Raw genomic sequence first — 19870 nt, forward strand, 5'->3', positions numbered from 1 at the left:
TGGCTTTATTCCCTTGGCACTGTTGGTTTCTTTGTATGCTGATGGATTTTACCCAACAGCTGAGACTCTGCCCAGGAGCTTTCCTTGAGAGAATGTGTTTGGTCTGCACTCAGGGCAGAGTGGAAGGGTCTGGAAATGAACTCCCCAGGTGGGTCTTCAACTGGTGGTGAATCAGCACAGGTGGATAAATGGCTCAGTTCCTTCTCCTTTAGCGGGATAACTCAGTGGGATTGAGCCCCAGTCACCACCAGCAGTAACCTGTTCACTAGCATAACAATCCCTGTATTGGCTGCCTTTTCTCCCCTCACTTCCTCTCTCCACAACTTGGGTAGTTTATTTTATGTTAACATAGCAAGTACATGGTACACAGATATTTGGTTAAACACCAGTCTGGATGTTGCTGTGAAGGTATTTTTTAGATGAGATTAATATCTATCTATTATATCTAGCATCTATCTATCTATGTGTTTCCCCGAAAATAAGACATCCTCCAAAAATAAGATCTACTTACAGGTTTCCTTCTGAGTGAAATATAAGGCATCCCCTGAAAATAAGCCCCCCCCCCCCCAGGCTAAACATAAGAGATTTGGTCCACTGATTCTGAAAGAAATGGAGTCACAAGAAATTCACCAGGAAATTCAGGAATTGGATTGTTATGATGATGTTCCAGAAAATGATGACATAATTGTCATTGAATAAATGAGTAAATTCTTGATACTGTAGGCTTCAGTTTGTCTGGTTTGTGTTGACAACTACCATACTACCTTACCGTATACAGGTAATACATTTCCTTTATTTTCATTTAACAATAAATGTGTACCGTATTCTTCTTCATGGAAAAATAAGACATCCCCTGAAAATAAGACCTAGTGCATCTTTGGGAGCAAACATTAATATAAGATACTTCTTATTTTCAGGGAAACAGGGTATCTATCTATCTATCTATCTATCTACCTACCTATCTATCTATCCATCCATCCATCTATCATCTGTTTATCTATATCCTTTAAAATTTTTTATTTTTGTTTGAATTCTTACAGTAATAGTTATTTATTTTATTTTAAAAATTATATTTATTGAGGTGACATTGGTTAATAATTCTACAATACATGATCTGTATGGTATATTGCATTGTGTGTCCACCACACAAAGTCAAATCACCTTCTATCACCAATCACCATATATTTGGCTCCCCTTACCTTTTACTGTCGCTTCACTCCCTTTCCCACAATCTTAGGGTAACCATGGTACTGTTGTCTGTGTCTATGAGTTTCAGTTTTATATCCCACATATGAGTGAAATCATATGGCTCTTACCTTTTTCTGACTGACTTGTTTTGCTTAGCATAATATACTTAAGGTCCATGTGGTACATGTGTACAATGGAATACTACTCAGCCATAAGAAGAATTGAAGTACTGCTATTTGTGACAGCATGGATGAATCTTGAGATTAATGCTTAGTTAGGCTTGGGTAAAGCAGATTATCCTCCATCATATGGGTGGGCCTCATCCAATCAGTTGAAGGTCTAAAGGAAAAGACTGGCCTCCCCTGAGGAAGAGGGAATTCTGTCTCCAGACTGTCTGTGGACTTGGGCTACAACATCAGCTCTTCCCTGGCTATAGTTTAGACTTGCCAGCCTTCACAATAACATGAGCCAATTCCTTGAAATTTGTCTCTGTCTCTCTTCACATACATTCCATTGGTTTCTCTGGAAACTCTGACTAATACACTTATTGCTGCTTCTTTGGACCACCTCCTAAATAAGCTACACTGAAACCCCTTACAATTCTTCTAGAGACTGCTTCTGGGTGAACCCCAACTGAGATGTGGATGGAGCAGCCCCCAAATAACAAAGAAGTCTCTTCCATGCTGAAGAACAAAAAGCTTCCACTTTGAGGAGATTTTTTTTTTTTTTTAAATTTTTTTTTTAAGGATAAAACTCAACTGACACAATCTTAGGGTAACAAACCCAACCAATAGGAACCTATTGGGGGATGCTTCCTTATGACTCACAGTGATTTTGCTGTGTGTGTCTTAGAGTTTCTGAATGCAGCCGCCACATGTACCTTGTAGGTTTTCCTGGATGACGTCATTGCAGTGGATGTCCAGTGAGTTCATCTGGACCTTCAAGTTGAAGATATTTCTTTCCTTGGAGCAATTGTCTGTAACAACTCGAGTTTCAACAGCTGGTAAGAAAAGTGCCAAGCAAGATTACTGTTATTATAAGTTTTAAAAAACCTGTACAGCAACAAAAACAGGCCACATTTACTGAATGTGTTGGGAGGGATGCCAGGCACTGAGCTAAGAGCCTTATACATTGTCATCTTATGACAGCCTCATATAACCCCACAAAGGGCCATTATTTAGATGAGGAAACTTAGATTCAGAAATTAGGGGTCCTCTCCAAGGCTTAAGATCATGATGGGGGTGTAGGTAAATGTGGTATTCGAATCCTCCCACCATCACATCAAAAGTACTACTAAACTACTAGCAATCATCATTCAGAACCACCTGAAATGTAGCCAAACAGAACTCCTTCAACTAAGGATTTAAGGAATAAGCCACATTGAGACTGGTGGGAGGGGAGATATGTGGAATGGGTTGGTCCTACATCCATGTGTGGTAGATAAAAATCAGGAGGGTATTTGCAGAGGTTACCCCCGAGGCCCCCAAAACAGGCTCCTCATTTCAGGGATTCAGTGCTGTGAAGAGAAGTTTACATAACTTCTGGTTGTAAAAACCAGCAGGGATTGTGGCTGAGACAGAGGGCTTCTGGAGTCCCAGGCAGTTCCTCTTAAAAGACCTGTGCATGGACTTACTCAGGCTCACTCATTCTCAGATCCAGAACTGGGGCAGCAGCTTGAAAGGCACCAGGGACATACAGAGAGGAACTGAAGTGTCTGGTATCCAGGTGAGAGCTGGAGGGGCAGCTTTCTCCCAGACAGAAGTATTGGCAGAGGCCACGGTTCCTTTTCTGAGCCCTTTCCTTACAGAGCCAGCAGGCAGGCACCATATCTGAGTCTTCATAAACCTGGCTATCACTGTTCACCCTGTTCTGGTGATTCCCTGAGACCCTGCCTCACCACTCGTGGGCACATCCAAGCTGTTTCCAGTGGCTTTTCCATACAAATAGCCTGTCTTGGTTCATGCTTTAGAGTTTCCTGAAATTTCTCAAATAAGCAGCATCTGGTCTCAGCATTATATGCACTATTTAAAAATATATATGTATTTTATTGATTTTTTAAAGAGAGGAAGGGAGAGAGATAGTTAGAAACATTAATGAGAGAGAGTCATCGATCAGCTGCCTCTTGCATGCCCCCCACTGGGAATGTGCCCACAACCAAGGTCCATGCCTTTGCCCGGAATCGAACCTGGGATCCTTCAGTCCACAGGCTGACGCTCTATCCACTGAGCCAAACTGGTTTCGGCTATCTACACTATTATAATCCCATTTTATAGATGAAGAAACTGAAGCTTACTGAGGTAAGGGCACTGGTTACCTGATTAAACAATTATAACCTGGAAAGATGAGAATTATTTGTAATTCAGGAAATGGTTCAATTTATAATGAAAGTGTCCAGATTCCAGTTCCCCAAGATGGTTAGGTACTAGATTTTCTTTTACCCTTTACATTTATTTTCATTATCATTATTTTTAAAGAGCATAAAGTATTTTATCAGCTAAGTTGGTAAAACAAAAATGGTTCATTAGGCATATACCAATCCTCTGATATCCCTGAGCTGAATAAAACACAACAAATATTTTTGGAGGCCCATATAGTGACGTATATCAAAAGTCTAAAAAATTTTTCCCCTTGACCTAACAACTCCTCCTTTATGAATTCTTCTAAGAAAATATCAAACAAATACAAACAGATAAAAAATTTTAGTGGTCTTTATCACAGGATTGTTTGGCAAAAACCCACATTTCCCAGAATAGGAAAATAAATTATGACACACTCATACAATGCAACTCTGTAAGTCATTGAAGACAATAATGTAGGTAATGATGCTGTCTTCAGTTTTCATGGAAATATTAGTGAGACAATGACTGAAAAAAAAACAGGCTTTGTGGAACTGTAAGTAAAATATAACATACACAACAAATATGTGTCCTCCTCATCACACAACTACCTAACTAGGAATAGGATTGGAAGACTGGGATATGGTCAGATTTAGTTGGTCTAAATTAGTTTTGTTTATGTATTTTCCTAATTAAAAAATTAATACTTGGTTTTGCTGTGGTATTTTATTTTTAAAAAGAAAAAAATATATATTTAGGTTTATAATATGATGATTTTACACATATATCCCTAGTGAAATGACAACCATAAAGCTAATTAACATGACATGTCACATGGGTGTGTAATATGTATGACAAGTGCAATAAAAGAATTTTCATTTAAAAATATCTCATAAGATGTTCCTTCTACATGTGTTATTAGGTTATGTAGACACAAGATTAAAAAAAAATACTTTTTAAGCCCAAATCCCAGACCCAGGATGGGAAATCCCTGAGAATCTTTTTTTTTTTTTAAGCAGTTCTATGGAGGTGTAATTGGTTGTAAACTAGAGTGTACAATTTGATTAGTTGTATTGGTATATACATCTGTAAAACCACCATCATAATCAAGGTAGTGAGCATTTCCATGACCCCCAATTTCCCCAATTTTTCTCATGCCTCCTTTCCATTCCTCTACTCTCCACTCCCTGTCACTGAAGCATCCATTTTATATAAAAACTGTTGTTTGAAATTTTAACCCTGCCATTTGGCTTCTGTAAATGCTTGCTTGCTTAAATAATAAGGAAAATAAGACTGCTCCCACTTCAGAGAGGCCATTAAACCTTCCCCGGACGAAATTATCAGTGCTGGCACTGGGCCAGGCCTTTGGTTGCGATCTCAAGGCCCCAGCACATAGGGGCTCTTTAAGAACTTGCAAAGGGGGCCTGAAACACCCCATATTTGGGAGACAAAGAAGATAAAAACATACAAATAGAGAAAATTCTTCCATGTTTGGGCTCAGAATTTGAGAGACATCTTCCTCTGGACCCATGTGTAATAAATGTAACTCCATTTCTCTAAGTGTTGCTTGGTTCTTCTCCAGTTTTCTGTAACATCACTATAGATTGGTTTGCAAATCTCCAGCATTTTATATAAATTGACTTATGCAATGTATTTATTTATTTTCTAACTGCTTAATACAGACCCCAGCTGGTAGCCAGACACCCCCCACCCCACTCCATGAGCATCAGGTCTTATTGTCTCCTTACCCACAGTATTATTTTGAAGTTTCTGGATTTCTTGGTCTGGGGCGTTCAAGGCAGTTTCTAGAACATTGGATTCCATAGTCTGGAGAATAGATGTGGCCTTGGATGCAACTTTTCTCTGCTCTCCTGATCCCCACAGAGTCTCATTGGCGAGAAGTGACTCAAAATTCTCAACAACCCGTTGTAGCTTTAAATATATAAATAAGAACAACAATAATAACAATTCACTCTGATAGGTCCCCACAACCCCAAGGCACAGTAGAAAGCACGAGAAAGCAAGTTTTGGAGCCAGAGGACCCAGTTCAAATCCTGACTCCACCATTCACTGGCTTTGTGAGCTTGGGAAAGACACTCGATTGCTCTGTGCCTCAGTTTCCCCACTTTAGGATGAGACAGTAATAGGACTCTATGGAGTTTTTTGAAAAAATTAAATGAGTTAGAAGATGCTACATGTCTGTGACTGGTAAATACAGAACAGGGTTAATTATTACCAACAGGGAAGTGGTATGTTTGCTCAAAGTAGACCAGGTTCTCAACCTGGGCAATTTTGACTCCCTGGGGCAAGCATGTCAAACTTGGGACCCACAGCGAATATTTTTTGTGGCCCAGCCAATATAATGGTTTATAAAAAATGGTTTAATAAAAATTTCATAACTTACTTTTTACAATATCCTATTATATATAATTATTAAAAACAAACTACAACTTTAATGACCAATTACTATAATCCTGTTGCATTCATTTCCCTTATGCGCCTACACACAGGTGCACCCTTTCTTTCCACTAATACTAGCAGTGAATATATTAGCATCCGATTGTCACGTCATTAGTCTTATACTGACTTGTTTGATGTGCACAACAGGAAATATTTCACTTTTGGAGAACAAGAAAAATAGGTTTATTTGCATTATGCTTATTAACTTCTGCAGTTATTCAGTGTCTGGTAAGTTAATGTTCAAGAAGAAATATTAATTTTTATCAAAATGTTCTATTATTTTATGTAGGCAATGACTCATTTATTTCAACCCTTTGTATTCAGCATGTCTCTATAGAAAGAAACCTATGTTTCTATGAAAATTGAAGCTTTTGTTTTTTTTTGCAGCCCACATAAACTTAAACCTTGTTCATTTGGCGCATGTTAGCCTTTGAGTTTGACATGCTTGCCTTGAGGACATTTGATCAAGTCTGTAGATATTTATGAATGTCACCACTGAGGCATGCTCTTAATATCCAGCGGGTGGAGGCCAGAGATATTGCTCCACATCCTCTAACTCACTGGCAGTGTTTCCCAAACTTTTGACATATGTGTACCCCTTCTATAATTTTCGTAACGCTGAGTACCCCTCATACTCATGAGAACGTAGAATTAGGCACAGCTAAGCACGGTGCAGTGCATAACCTCACCAAACTCCGGTGCAACACGTGCCCCCACCAAACTTTTCCCGTACCCCTGGGGGTACGCGTACCACACTTTGGGAAACACTGCATGCATAGCACAACCCCCACAACAAAGAATGACCCAGTCTCGAATATTATAACATTATAGTGTTATACATAGAGAAACTCCAAGGTAGACATAGCTCAGAAGGCACTATAATTGGCCTTTTAATTTTTATTTTTTAAAATTAAGTTTATTGGGGGATGACATTGATTAATAATTATGTGTTCCAAGTGTACAATTCTATGATGCATCATCTGTATATTGCATTGTGTGCCCACCACCCAAAGTCAAGTCTCCTTCTGTCATGATATACTTGACCCCTTCTACCTTTAACTACCTCCTTCATCCCCCTAATTTATCTTTTAAAATCAAGACATTTGTCTATGAAGGATAGCAAAGAGATGGGCCAATGGATGGAGAAGAATGGGGCTAAGGTGAAAGTTTAAAAATGTTTAAAAGTTTAAACATTCTAATCCTATGTATTTGCCTATTCTGGACATTTTATATAGACAGAATCAGCTCTGGCTGGTGTGGCTCAGTTGGTTGGGCGTTGTCCTGTGGACCAGAGGGTTGCAGTTCAATTTCTGGTCAGGGCTAGAAGGCATGCAGGAGGCAACCAATCAAAGCTACACTCTCACATCAGTGTTCCTCTTTCTCCCTCTCCCTTCCTCTCTAAAAGGAATCAATAAAAATATTTTCTAAAAAATGGAATCATAGATTGTATAATCTTTTGTGTTTGGTTTCTTTCACTCAGCATGTTTTCAAAGCTTATCCACATTGTAATATGTATTAGAACTTCATTCCTTTTTATGGCTGAATAACATTCCACTCTATGGGTGGATGAATTTTGCTTATCCATTCATTTGTTGATGAACGTTTGGATTGTTTCCACCTTTTGGCCATTGTGAATAGTGCTGCTGTGAGTCATCAGCAAGAAAGCTTTAAGGTAGGGTTGCAAATAGGTGTCATCTTTAATGCCAACACCAATCAATTAGTAGTGGCTACCTGCAACACTGTTGAGAAAGATTCTCAGGCTGTATTCAGATTCAGCAGAAAAGAATGCTTTGCTCAATCATTGCTATAGATCATGAATATATGACAGGAGAAATAGCAAAAACACACACCAAAAAACAGCGCTGCTGTGAACATTGGATATGCAAATACCTATTTGAATTCCTGCTTTAAATTCTGCTGGGTATATCATAGAAATGGAACTGCTGGGGCATGTGGTTTTTCGGTTTAACTTTTTGAGAAACCTGGCAATAAATTTTATAATGAAATGCTCCTTTTAATTATATGCTTATTTATTACTTCAATGAACATTTGTTAAACTCTCAATGAGGGCTTGGTGGTATTCCTGTCCTCAAGAAGCTCATGGTCTATGCGGTGACAGCATATCATGTAAATGACAGTCAGCTGGAGGTCACATGGATAACATGGATGGAACATGTACTCTGGATGACTCACTGTGCTAAATATTTGACATATATAATTTAATCTAAACTTCCCATCTATCTAAGGAGGTGGGTGCCATTATTACCCTCATTTTATAGATGCGTAAATCAATTCTCAGAGAGCGTGATGGTTAGTTTTATTTGTCCATTTGATGAGGCCATGGGTAACACACATATTTGGTCAAGCATCATTCTAGGTGTTTCTGGATGAAGTTAATATTTGAATGGGGAGACAGAGCAAAGTGGATTACCCTCCCTCATGTGGGTGGGCCTCATCCAGTCAGTTGGGGGCCTGAATACAAAAAATATTCTAGGTAATGGGGAATTTCCTTCTGTCTGACTACCCAGGGGCCTTGAGCTAGGAAATTAGTTTTCATCTTCAGACTTGAACTGAAACATCAGCTCTTTCTATGTTTCAAGCCTTCAGGCTCTGCTCTCCTGGTTCTCAGGTCCCTGGAACTCTCCCATCAGCTCCTCTGGGTCTCCAGTTTGCCAACTGCGGATCTTGGGACCTGTCACATATAAGAACCTGTCACATTCCATAATCACATGAGCCAACTCCTTGTAATAAATCTCTTGGTCTATATCTATGCTTCCTATTGCTTCTTTGTCCCTGGAGAACTCTAACACAGAGAAGTTGTGTCTTTTGCCCATGCCACTTGCCACTGTGGTGCTAGGATTTGAACCCCTGTCTACAACTGCTAGCTCCAGAGCCTCCCACCATAAACACACGGGGAAGGGGATATTAACTCAGATGGAGGTTGTTTAAGGAGGCCCTCCAGATGTAAGTGATACCCGAATGGAGTCTCTGGCAGAGAAGAGTGACAGGAAGCCAGCCAGGTTATGGACTGGGAAAAGGAAGTTCAGGGAGAGAGGATAGCATGTACCTGGAGGCCTGGAGATTGGGAGGGCAAGGCATGAACACTCCCTCTGCAGTAGGGCAGGGTGAGGGCAGAAGAAGGAATGAGCCCATTCTACTCAACTAGACCTTATCAGAGATATGAATCATTTAACCAAAATATTAACATTTAGAGTTGATTACTAATAGGTACTTTTTTGGTTTCTCTTTTAGCTATCTTAGAATATCCATTTCCCTTCTTCCTTTTGGTAACTGAATGAATCCCTCAGATTTCACGTAGGTCATGCTGCCTGACTTCGGGCCGTATTGTTCCAACTTCCCTTGCAGTTAGGCTTGGGCACATGTGCAATTTCTGGGTTGTCACTTAAGACATGTCTCTAAGCCTTGGCTGATGTGACTCGGTTGGAGTGTCGTCTCGAACACCGAAAGGTGGTGGGTTTGTTTCCCGGTCAGGGCATATGCATAAATTGTGGGTTTGGTTCTTGATCAGGATGCATATGGGAGGCAGCCAATGGATGTTTCTCTTGCACATCTCTCTCTCTCTCTCTCTCTCTCTCTCTCTCTCTCTCTCTCTCTCTCTCTCTCTCTCTTTCCCTAAAATCAATGAAGAAGAAGAAAAAAGACATGTCTGTAAAAAAAGGGAACCCTAATGTACTGTTGGTAGCATTGTAAATTGGTGCAGCCACTATGGACTACAGTATGAAGATTTATCAAAAAATTAAAAGTAGAACTACCATATGACCCAGCAATTCCACTTCTGGGTATTTATCTGATAAAATCCAAAATACTAATTTGAAAAGACATATGTACCCTTATGTTCATTACAGCATTATTTTCAATAGCCAAGATGTGAAAGCAACACAAATGCCCATCAATAGATGATTAGATAAAGGAGATATAGTACATATCTACAATGGAATATAACTCAGTCATATAAAGAATGGAATCTTCCCATTTGCGACATAATGGATGAACCTACAAGGTATTATTATAAGTGAAATAAGCTAGGCAGAGAAAGACAAGCACCATATGATTTCATTTATTGTGAAATCTAAGAAACAAAATAGCTCTGGCCAGTTAGCTCAGTTGGTTAGAGCATTGTCCCAGTAAGTTAAGGTTGCAGGTTTGATTCCTGGTCAGGGCACATACAAGATAGAGTGTTGGCCTGCAGACTGAAAGGTTCTGGGTTCTATTCCGGTCAAGGGCATGTTCCTTGGTTGCGGGTACATCCCCAGTGGGGGTGTGTGCAGGAAGCAGCTTATTGATGTATCTCTCTCATCTATATTTCTAACTCTCTCTCTCTCCCTTCCTCTCTGTAAAAAATCAATAAAACATATTAAAAAAAAGAATCAACCAATGAATGCATAAATAAGTGGAACAACAAATCTCTCTCTTAAATCATTTAAAAGTTTAATAAAAATAAAATAAATAAACAAACAAAACAGAAATAAACTCATAGATATAGAAAACATTTTGGTTGACAGATGGAGGGAGGTTGGGGAATGGGCGAAAAAGGGGAAGGGATTAAGATGTGCAAATTGCCAGTTATAGAAATAGTCACAAGGATGTATGCACAGCAGAGGGAATATGGTCAATAAGATTGTGATAACTATGTATGATGTCAGATTGGTTCTAGACTTATCAGGATGATTACTTCATAAGTCACATAAATGTCTAATCACTATGTAGTATACATGAAACTAATATAATGTTGTATGTCAACAGTTATTGAAAAATTAGAGAAAGACACGCTCTAAAATATGATCACACCTTTATTAGCATATCATAGAGTGATCTCATTGATGCATCCCTCCCTCCACTCTCTCCCTTTACTCTGCCTTCCAGACAATGTGCCCTAGACTCCCCCGCTCTCCCTATGAATGCAACAAGCAGCAACCCATCTTTGACCATGCAGTTGAGGACAAGATGCCAAGGGATGGAAAGAATGTGGGCACCCTTATTGGCCTCACAGAGCAGAATCCCTTCACCAGCCTAGACTGAATTTATCTCTGTATTGTTAACTTAGAAAGTAATAAAAATCTACCTTTTAAAAATCATTGAATAACTGAGCCTATGTTGCTACAGCTCAGAATACCCTAATACAGTCTTACTTAGTCTGTTTTTCTTGGTCTGGGATAGATCCTATCTTTAGGGGGCAGTACACACACACACATACACACACAATCTATCTATAGCTATAGTGATATATATAGTGACATACGTAGAGTGATAAACATGGTGGTATATAGTTGACCCTCAAACAACATGGTTTCAACTGAATGGGTCTATTATATATTATATATTGCATATGATGCATCAATATATGATCTATAATATATAGTACACACATAATATCTAGTACCCATCGCCATTTGCTAATATTTGCCTTTGTAGATATTTGTTACCAGGCTAGGTTCCAGGACTCAGCTTCCACTCACATCTTTATTGCCTTTGGTTGTGTTTGAGGAGGTGATCTCTGCAAAAGACATCATGGGCAAGTTACCATGGGAACTGAGAGTGAGAGGATGGAGAGGTGGGCAGGTAAGGTGAGCAACTTGAATGTAGAATGTCTGAAGGCAAACTAATGATGCTCATTGACAAGCTTCTTTGCTGTTTGGGGGATCAGAGTCCAAGTTCCTTGTTACAGTGTAGAACAGAGTTTTCCCACTGGGGTGATTTTGCCCTGAGGGGACACTGACAATGGCCGGAGACATTTTTGGTGGGTACAGGTTGGAACAGGGGATGCTACTAGAATGTGATGATTGGGAGGCCTGAGATGCTGTTCAACACTCTACAATGCACAGGACAGCTACTGACCACAAAAAAGTATTTGTGTGGTTAATTGTGCATTGGGAGGACACCTGTATCTGCTTTAGGAAGACGAGGAAAGGCTAGCAGATGTTTACATACCTGTTACCATCAAACCAAGGTTAAACCTATACCTAGTCCATATCTTGGTTTTCAGCTGAGTCTATTTGCTAAAAAGGGCAGAGAGCTTTCTTGTAACATTGAAGGTTTTGACTTAGGAGTGCAAGACCTTGGAATATCACTCAGTCATATAAAAGAATAAAATTTTGCCATTTGCAATAAGATGGATGGGCCTAGAAGATATTATGCTGATGAAATAAGTCAGACAATTTCTTCCAGGAAATAGAAACATGCCCTGTCCTCGCCACAAAAAAAATACCTTTTCTGGTGTTAGACTCAATGAAAAATGTGAAAGGAGGACAAGAAGATAAAAGTTTTCTTACTCTGACAAGTGTTCTCATTGGAATTCTTGAACTGTGTATTCCCAGAAAGGAGTTTATATCCAGGGTCACAGCGACAGTAGAAACTTCCTGGAACATTCTGGCATTCTGCATTTAGTCCACAATATATACTAATTGGTGGCTTACATTCATCAGTATCTGGAACACAAAGGAGAAATTTGGTCATTCATTCCGCAAAGATTTATTGTGCATCTAACATGCTCTCTCCACCACAGTCTATCCTGATTTTCCAAGACAATCAGTTAAGGTAACGGCTGTCCTTGCTCTTGCCTTTCCTCATTGACTTTGGTTGAGTTCTCCAAGAAGCAGACATTGAGACACAGACCCAAGTGCCAGTACTTTATTTGGGAGGTGATTCCAGAAAACACGGGAGGGGAAGTGGTGAAATGAGACAGGGATGGCAGAAAATAAAAAGAATATCAAGCAAGTTTCCACTGTGGATAACAGGGCCCCAATTCCTCTAGGTACCCCTGGGAGGAAGTGTAGAGCACACACTGAGTGATCCAGGCAAAGAGTGAGGGCGATAAGCTATTTATCCACCAAATCTCATCATTTAACCATGGAGGAATGCTCCCAGGGAGTGTTAAGTCCCCTTTCCACCTGTCCCAAACATGGGCTGAGTAGTCTTCAGTAGCTAGAGAAAGTCTCAGACTTGGTGTGCAAAGGAATGGCAAATGCCCAGGGCATCTAAGCAGGACATTTACCATGTCTGCTGTCATGAACTGAGTGTTTGTATGCCCTCTGTTCATATGTTGAAGCTCTAATCCCCAGTGTGGTTGTAAATGGGGCTTCCAAGGAGGTAACTGAAATTAAATGTGGTCATAAAAATGGGGGTCCCGATTTTACTCATATGTGCAATTTAATGAACAAATAACTATGAAGCAAAATAAAGACAGACTCAGATAAAGAGCAGGCAAGACACCTGGAGTCAGGGTGGGAAGGTGAAGGGATTGAACATTAACAACAAAAAAAGAGAGAACTCATGGACAGGGACAGCAGTGTGGTGATGGCAGGGGTGAAAGGGGATGGGCCTTTTAATTATTGAGCCAAGACTGCATTTTGCATCTTAGGGACCATAGGAACTTATATCAGCAAAATTTCTGCCCAAGTTTTTATTCTCTCTTTGCTATGACTTCCATGCATATTCTCTTTTTTGAACTTAAAAAACACACCATTTATAGGATGTTTTATAATCCATGAAGTACTGTCAGATTCATTACCTTATTCAATCCCCTACCATCCTCATAAGGTCAGCATTATCACTCCCATGTTGTAGAGGACAATACTGAGGCCTAGCTAGGTTCTGGAAGAGCTCCCCCTTTGCGGACTCCATGGAAGTGTGTCTTGGTGAAGGTTGAGTGGTAGTTTTCAGCATTGTATGTTACTGTTACCTCCCCACAACCCTTATGCTGCCTACCTTCCAGTTCCAACACTGGCTAATTTGAAAATTACCCCTTTACCTTGACATATCTCCAAGGGATATGTGAAGAATTTATCCCCAGATTGGGAGGTGTATCCAGGGTTGCAGGTACAGTCTGTGTTGTTGACACAAATAGCATTTTGGGGGCACTGAGGACAGGCGCCTGCAGGGAGAAGAGAGGTAGGTCAGATTCACCTGGGTCAAAAACTCTTGAGTTATTATCTGATTTTGCCTCTGAATAGGGCCTCTCAAGACTGAGGGAACTTGTATATGTTCCTTTTTGTTTCATCTCAGTACAATAAAAAAAAAAAAGTAGAGATACTATTTATATACCTTACAATGTGATCACTCTGATAAGCCTAGTACCCACCTGACACCATACATAGCTCCTAAAATATTGACTATATTCCCTATGCTCTACTTTACATCCCTGAGACTGCTTCATCCAGCCTGCTTTTAATTCTTTCCAGTGTATTTTTTGATGTCAGATATAGTATTCTTCATTTCAGACTGGTTCTTATTCATGGTTTCCATGCCCTTTTCATGCAGATGTAGTTTCCACTAAGTTCCTTGTAGTTCCCATTAAGTTCTTTGTAGTTCCTTGGAGCATCCTGATAAGCATTAATCTGAACTCTGTGTCTGATAATTTGCTTACCTCCATTTCACTTATGTCTTGCTCTGAAGACTTATCCCCTTTTTTCATTTGGGTTTATTTCTTTGTTCCCCCATTTTAGTTGTCTCATTGTGTTTGTTTCTATGTAATAGATGGAACTGCTATGACTCTCAGTTTTCATGGGGCAACCTTTTGTTGTAAATGTCCTGTGGGACCCAGTGGTGTGGTCACCTTGAACTCCTGAGCTGGACGTTCTAGGAGTGTCCCTTTTGTGGGTTATTTGGGCTCTCCTGATTGCTGTTGTTCTGTTCATGGATGGGATTTTTCTCTCAGGCTGGCTGACTGTGAGGCTCAACCCTGAACATGTCATGTGAGCTGTTGTACAGTGTGACTGTCAGATGAAGAGACAGAGAGCAGCATCCTGAACAAAGGAGTGTTTGTCTTCATGGAGTTTGGGGCCTGTTCCTGTATACAGAGCAGAAGATCTATAAGTTTGTGGCCAAATCCAAGAGAAATGCCCTTGGCCAGTCACATCATTAGGTGGGGCTGCCATCGGTACCGATCTTTGCCTTTGGAGCCATGGCTGAGGTTGAGGCCTTCACGTCTCCATGTTTCCAGTATGAGCAGAGGCAGTGGAATATCAAGTAGCCACCCTGGCTCCAGAGTCACACTCGCTTGACTTTTTATAACTGGTAATTTGTACTTCTTAACCTCTTTTCCCTTTTTACCTATTCCTTCTCACTCCCCAGCCCGCTTCTCTGAGGCAACCATCAGTTTGTTCTCTGTCTTTAAGAACTTGTTTCTGTTTTGTTTGTTCATTTATTTTGTCTTATGATTCCACATATAAGTGAGATCACATGACATTTGCCTTTATCCATCTGGATTACTTCACTTAGCATAATACCCTCTAGATCTATCTAGGTTATCACAAATGGCAAGATTTCATAAATGTCTAATCATTAAATTGTACACTTGGAACTAATATCTTGTATGTCAACTATATCTAAAAAATAAATTTTAAAAAATCTAAAAAATATTAAAATCACTGAACCCAAGTTGTAGAGACTGTGCATGATGTAGAATTGGGGTTGGCATTAAACAAATTAATGTTAACAAAAAAGAATTTCTACTAATGATAACTGTGTCATTCTCAAAATCATTGCAGGATTTATAAAAGGAGAATGAGTTAATTAAGACTTGGGACCCTGGGTTCAATTCTGGTTTTACTACTTAATACCTGTGTGTTTTTGCACAAGTATCTTAAACTCTCTGGCCTCAATTTCCTTATCTGTAAAATGGGTTATTGTGAGGAGTGAATTAATGCATTGTGCTGGGGACACGATGGGATCCCATTACGTAGAGCTTGGCTACTCAGAATGCATCACTTGGATAAAAATCTCAGAATCTCAGCAAAAATGCATATCATCACTCTATACCTTCTGAACCATAATCTAGTGAGATCTCCAAAGATTTAAAGCTAATCTGAAATGATCGTGTTCATTTTGTGTTGATGTGCTTATAATCAGAATGAAATGGTGACATCATGCTGTTTCTCCTCACTTGAGTGTTTACTTCAAGAGGCTTTTGTTTTATTCATTGTTCTATCTCCACATGGGATACATTGTGGGTACTAAAAGCAAACAAATCCACGAATAAAAGTAACATAAAAAGATAAATTAAAATATATACAAATTTGATACAATGATCAATTAAGAAAGAAACAGCACAGGAGCAAGCCTGCTCAAGCTCTGTCCCCCAATCACGCCTCTTTTTTGTTGGAGTACGTGGGCGTCCCCAGGTTCACCCTTAGTCTACCCCTCCCTGGTCTCTGACGATGGAAGAGGCAGGCTTTTTGCACTCACAGTTGGCCTTCTGAATCATGACTCCTGACAAACTCAGCAGAACGCAGAGTCCTGGAACAGGGAAAAGAGAGACATGAAGCTATTGAGAAAAGGTTTCAGGAAGTTCTCTAGGCGCTGTGTATCAGCTACCTATCACTGTAAAACAAACCGTCACAAAATGGAGCCGCTTAAAACCAACAACCTTCATTTTATTATGATTCCAGTGGGCCAGAGATTTGGGAAGAGCCTAACTGGGTGATTTTGACTAAGGGTCTTTCTTTCTTTCTTTCTTTCTTTCTTTCTTTCTTTCTTTCTTTCTTTCTTTCTTTCTTTCTTTCTTTCTTTCTCTCTTTCTTCCTTTTTTAAATGTATTTTATTGAATTTTTTACAGAGAGGAAGGGAGAGGGATAGAGAGTTAGAAACATCGATCAGCTGCCTCCTGCACGCTCCCCACTGGGTATGTGCCCACAACCAAGGTACATGCCTTTGATCAGAATTGATCTTGGGACCCTTGAGTTCGCAGGCCAACGTTCTAATCACTGAGCCAAACCGGTTAGGGCAGGGTTTCTTATTTTGTTGTAGTTGTGCAGTGGCTGGGGCTGGAGCGGCTGGGAACTATTTGGGCATTACTGTCCCTTCATGTGGTCTCAGGCCCTGAGGTAGTTTAGGCCTCTGTCTATATCTTTTTATTCATCAGGTTATAATGTTCTTTATTATCCAAAAATAAGTATTTTTTTCTTTCACTGACTGGCTTATTTCACTTAGCACAATGCTCTCCAGGTCCATCCATGCTGCTGCAAAATGGTAAGAATTCCTTCTTTTTGATAGCTTCTGATCACAGCCACTATCCCACTCAAGACGGTGTGGTCTCTGTGGCAGAGCTGGTCACTACGGGAGAGATTTCAGCAGCAGTGGAGGCTGCCCGATCAGTGGAGCCTGGTCCGGCAGTCCCTGACAGTCCCTTGAAATATAGTTCTCCCTCACTCACAAGTAGACACTCCCTGTATATCCACCCACTCTCCTTTTGTTCTCTCACTCACACACTGTCTTGCAGCCTGCCTTCCCTTCAGCAGCCATCTTCCTAAGTTTTCTTTATCTCCTCATCAGCAGGGCCCGATTCCTTAGGGGATAATCAGGGTGCAAGCAAGGTTACTACTGTGTTTCCCCGAAAATAAGACATCCTCCAAAAATAAGGCCTAGCGCATGGAAAGATAAGACATCCCCTGAAAATAAGACCTAGCGCAACTTTGGGAGAAAAACTTAATATAAGACACTGTCTTATTTTTGGGGAGACAGGGTACTCACCAGAGCTAAATGTATGCTACTGCACATTAAAGAGCTACGCTGGTGGTTCATATTGAAACATTTCTGCCTTGTTTGTCAGTATTCATGGCCAGAGCCAACTATAATAGTAAAACATATGGCTGCCAAGTGTTTCTCAGTTTCCTAAAACTCAGGCAGTCTGGGCCCTGTCACATTTCCTCAAGGTTAGTCTTTAGGGTTTTCTTTCTGACCCACCAGCACCACCACTCTTAATAATATGTGCATGCATCTAAAATTAGAGTTTCTGGAAAGTCATCAGTATGCCAGGATCTCGGAGCTCTAAGAGACTTTCGAAATCATCCACTGACTCTTTGGTCCTCAGTTGCTGTTTGCTCAGACACCAGTCAGTTGTGCAAATTTGGGTGTTGCCATTCCTGGAATTGTGACGTAACATAAATGAGGAAATACACAAAGTCTGGCAGAAATCTTCCATAAATGCCAGCTGCCTTAAGAAAAAAAAAAGGGGGGGGGGCAGAATGCTGGCTGCCTCTGTTATAAATTTATCATTTTATTTGCAAGAGAATCCTTTTCTAATTCTTGACCGGATGCTCATTTTATTTCACTACCTGTTACATCCAGTGATGAGGGCAGTGAGTTCATAGTTAATCAAAAGTCACAAATAATCCATCTCAGAATTGTCTAGGGCTCTGCCTCCAGTTGCCCCCAAAGCAGGAAATATCTTGCTCGGCATTCTTGCATTTAAATTGCATAGTCTCTCACTTAAATTAAATTCCACAGATATATAATGGACATCTCTTCTATGTGAGACTAGAAGTCCAATGCACGAAATTTGTGCAAAAGAAAAAAAAATATATATATACTGGGCCTTCCTTCCCCTGGATGCCAGAACCAACTTCCCTCTGGCACCCAGGACCCTGGCTTCCCTCACAGCCCCAGCTTTCAAATAGTCTATATTATTTTGATAGAATTTATGAGGTGTCTCTCCCTCTGCAAATAAATAACCGGGAGGCTTTAAGTCTATAACCTTTCCATAACGCCACTTCACATCTGTAATGTGAAGATGCTGTGTCATAATGAGTGGAAAACAATTTTAGCTTGATGCCAGGCTAACGCAAGTGCTTGATAAATGTAAACTATGATTGATTTTGTGGCTGTTGGCAGTTCTTTGACCTGGAGCCAGAAGGAGGGACTGAAATTCAGAGTTGGGGAAACTATCTACAAAGAAGTTGTGGTTGAAGCCACAAGGTTATGGGATTCCTTCAGGGAGAGGGAATAGACAAAGAGATGAAAACCGCAAGCAGAATCCCGTGGAAAGACTATTATAGCAAAGATTTGGAGCCAGGTGGCTTGGGTAGAATCCTGGCTCTGACATTTATAAAGTGTGTGACTTTTGACAAAGCAACATAACCTCTTTTTACCCATTTTCTCATCTGTATGGTGGAGATAATAATAGTATCTGCCCCACTTCTCAATTTTTGGGCCTATTGAGAGGATTATATGGGTTCATACATATAAGGTGCAGGTTAGTGTTCAAAAATATTGGTTGTTATTAATAACATTCTTGGTACAGGAAAAGGAAAAGAATTGGGGGAGAAAGAATAGCAAGAGAGGCAAAGAACGAGTTAGGGCAGTGCTAGGCCAAAGAAGTTGTCAGGAAGGAGAGAATATCAGTTAAAAACCAAAACCTGTATAGAAGAAGATGAACAACTCACTGGATTAGACCATTAGAAAAAATTTAGGGATATTTGGGAGCATTGTTTAAAAAAGGCGGTGAAGGAGGAAACCATAATTTAAGAGGAAAGGGGAGTGGTCAAAGAAAAACAGAGAAAAGAGAAGAAGGAAAAGACAGTTAATTGTTAAACCGAGTAGCTTCTGAAAGGGGATAGGTTAAGATACAGTAATGGTCAACGTTACACATACCTTGAAGAAGTGATGGCCCTCTCATTCCTGCATGCGGGTAATCCTTGACAGCCAGCTCTGAAAGCTCTGTACTGTGTGCTGTAAGCCAACCACTTTCCCTGTGTCAAGGTCAAATGACTAGGGAAATTGTTATCAGAAAAATGAACTTCTCATTTTTCACCATCAGACCTTGGTTCTGTTTTTTATTTGTTTATTTTCTATGCACAGACTTAGGAAATTGTTCTCAGAAAAGTGGAACTTCTCTTTTTTCACCATCACACTCACAGAATCCCCTTGCCAGCTTGGTCACCCCCAATCCCCCCCCCCCCTCCCCCCAGCTTGGTTGCCTCTTACTGCCCCCTGCCAGCCTGGTTGTCCCCAATGGCTCCCTCTGCTGGCCTGGTTACCCCTAAATCCCCTCTCCTGCCCCTGCTGGCCTGGTCACCCCACACAGCCTGCTTGTTCAGTTGTTTGGTCATCCCTTGGGCCAGCCCTGGGTGACTGGGCAGCTGCCATTCGAG

General features: G+C 40.4%; 1 protein-coding gene across 2 annotated transcripts in view; it reads right to left on the minus strand.

The window, feature by feature from the left end:
* ADGRE3 (adhesion G protein-coupled receptor E3) overlaps positions 1-19512 on the minus strand; it is a 39472-nt gene extending 19960 nt beyond the window's left edge. Inside the window, exons 1-7 of one of the 2 annotated variants that reach the window (XM_036415896.2) lie at positions 19371-19510; positions 16188-16238; positions 13753-13875; positions 12275-12430; positions 11462-11499; positions 5273-5456; positions 2069-2188 (exon numbers count right to left, since the gene is read on the minus strand). In XM_036415896.2, the coding sequence (XP_036271789.1) occupies positions 2069-2188; positions 5273-5456; positions 11462-11499; positions 12275-12430; positions 13753-13875; positions 16188-16238; positions 19371-19395 (697 nt within the window). In that variant the 5' untranslated portion in view covers positions 19396-19510. Of the gene's footprint in view, positions 1-2068; positions 2189-5272; positions 5457-11461; positions 11500-12274; positions 12431-13752; positions 13876-16187; positions 16239-19370 lie in introns of both variants that reach the window. The other variant, XM_036415899.2, reaches the window with a different exon arrangement.
* Between the last annotated feature and the right edge of the window lie 358 nt (positions 19513-19870).

This window comes from Pipistrellus kuhlii, unplaced genomic scaffold (genome assembly GCF_014108245.1).
Source record: "Pipistrellus kuhlii isolate mPipKuh1 unplaced genomic scaffold, mPipKuh1.p scaffold_m20_p_52, whole genome shotgun sequence".
In the NCBI taxonomy this organism is placed as follows: Eukaryota; Metazoa; Chordata; class Mammalia; order Chiroptera; family Vespertilionidae; genus Pipistrellus; species Pipistrellus kuhlii.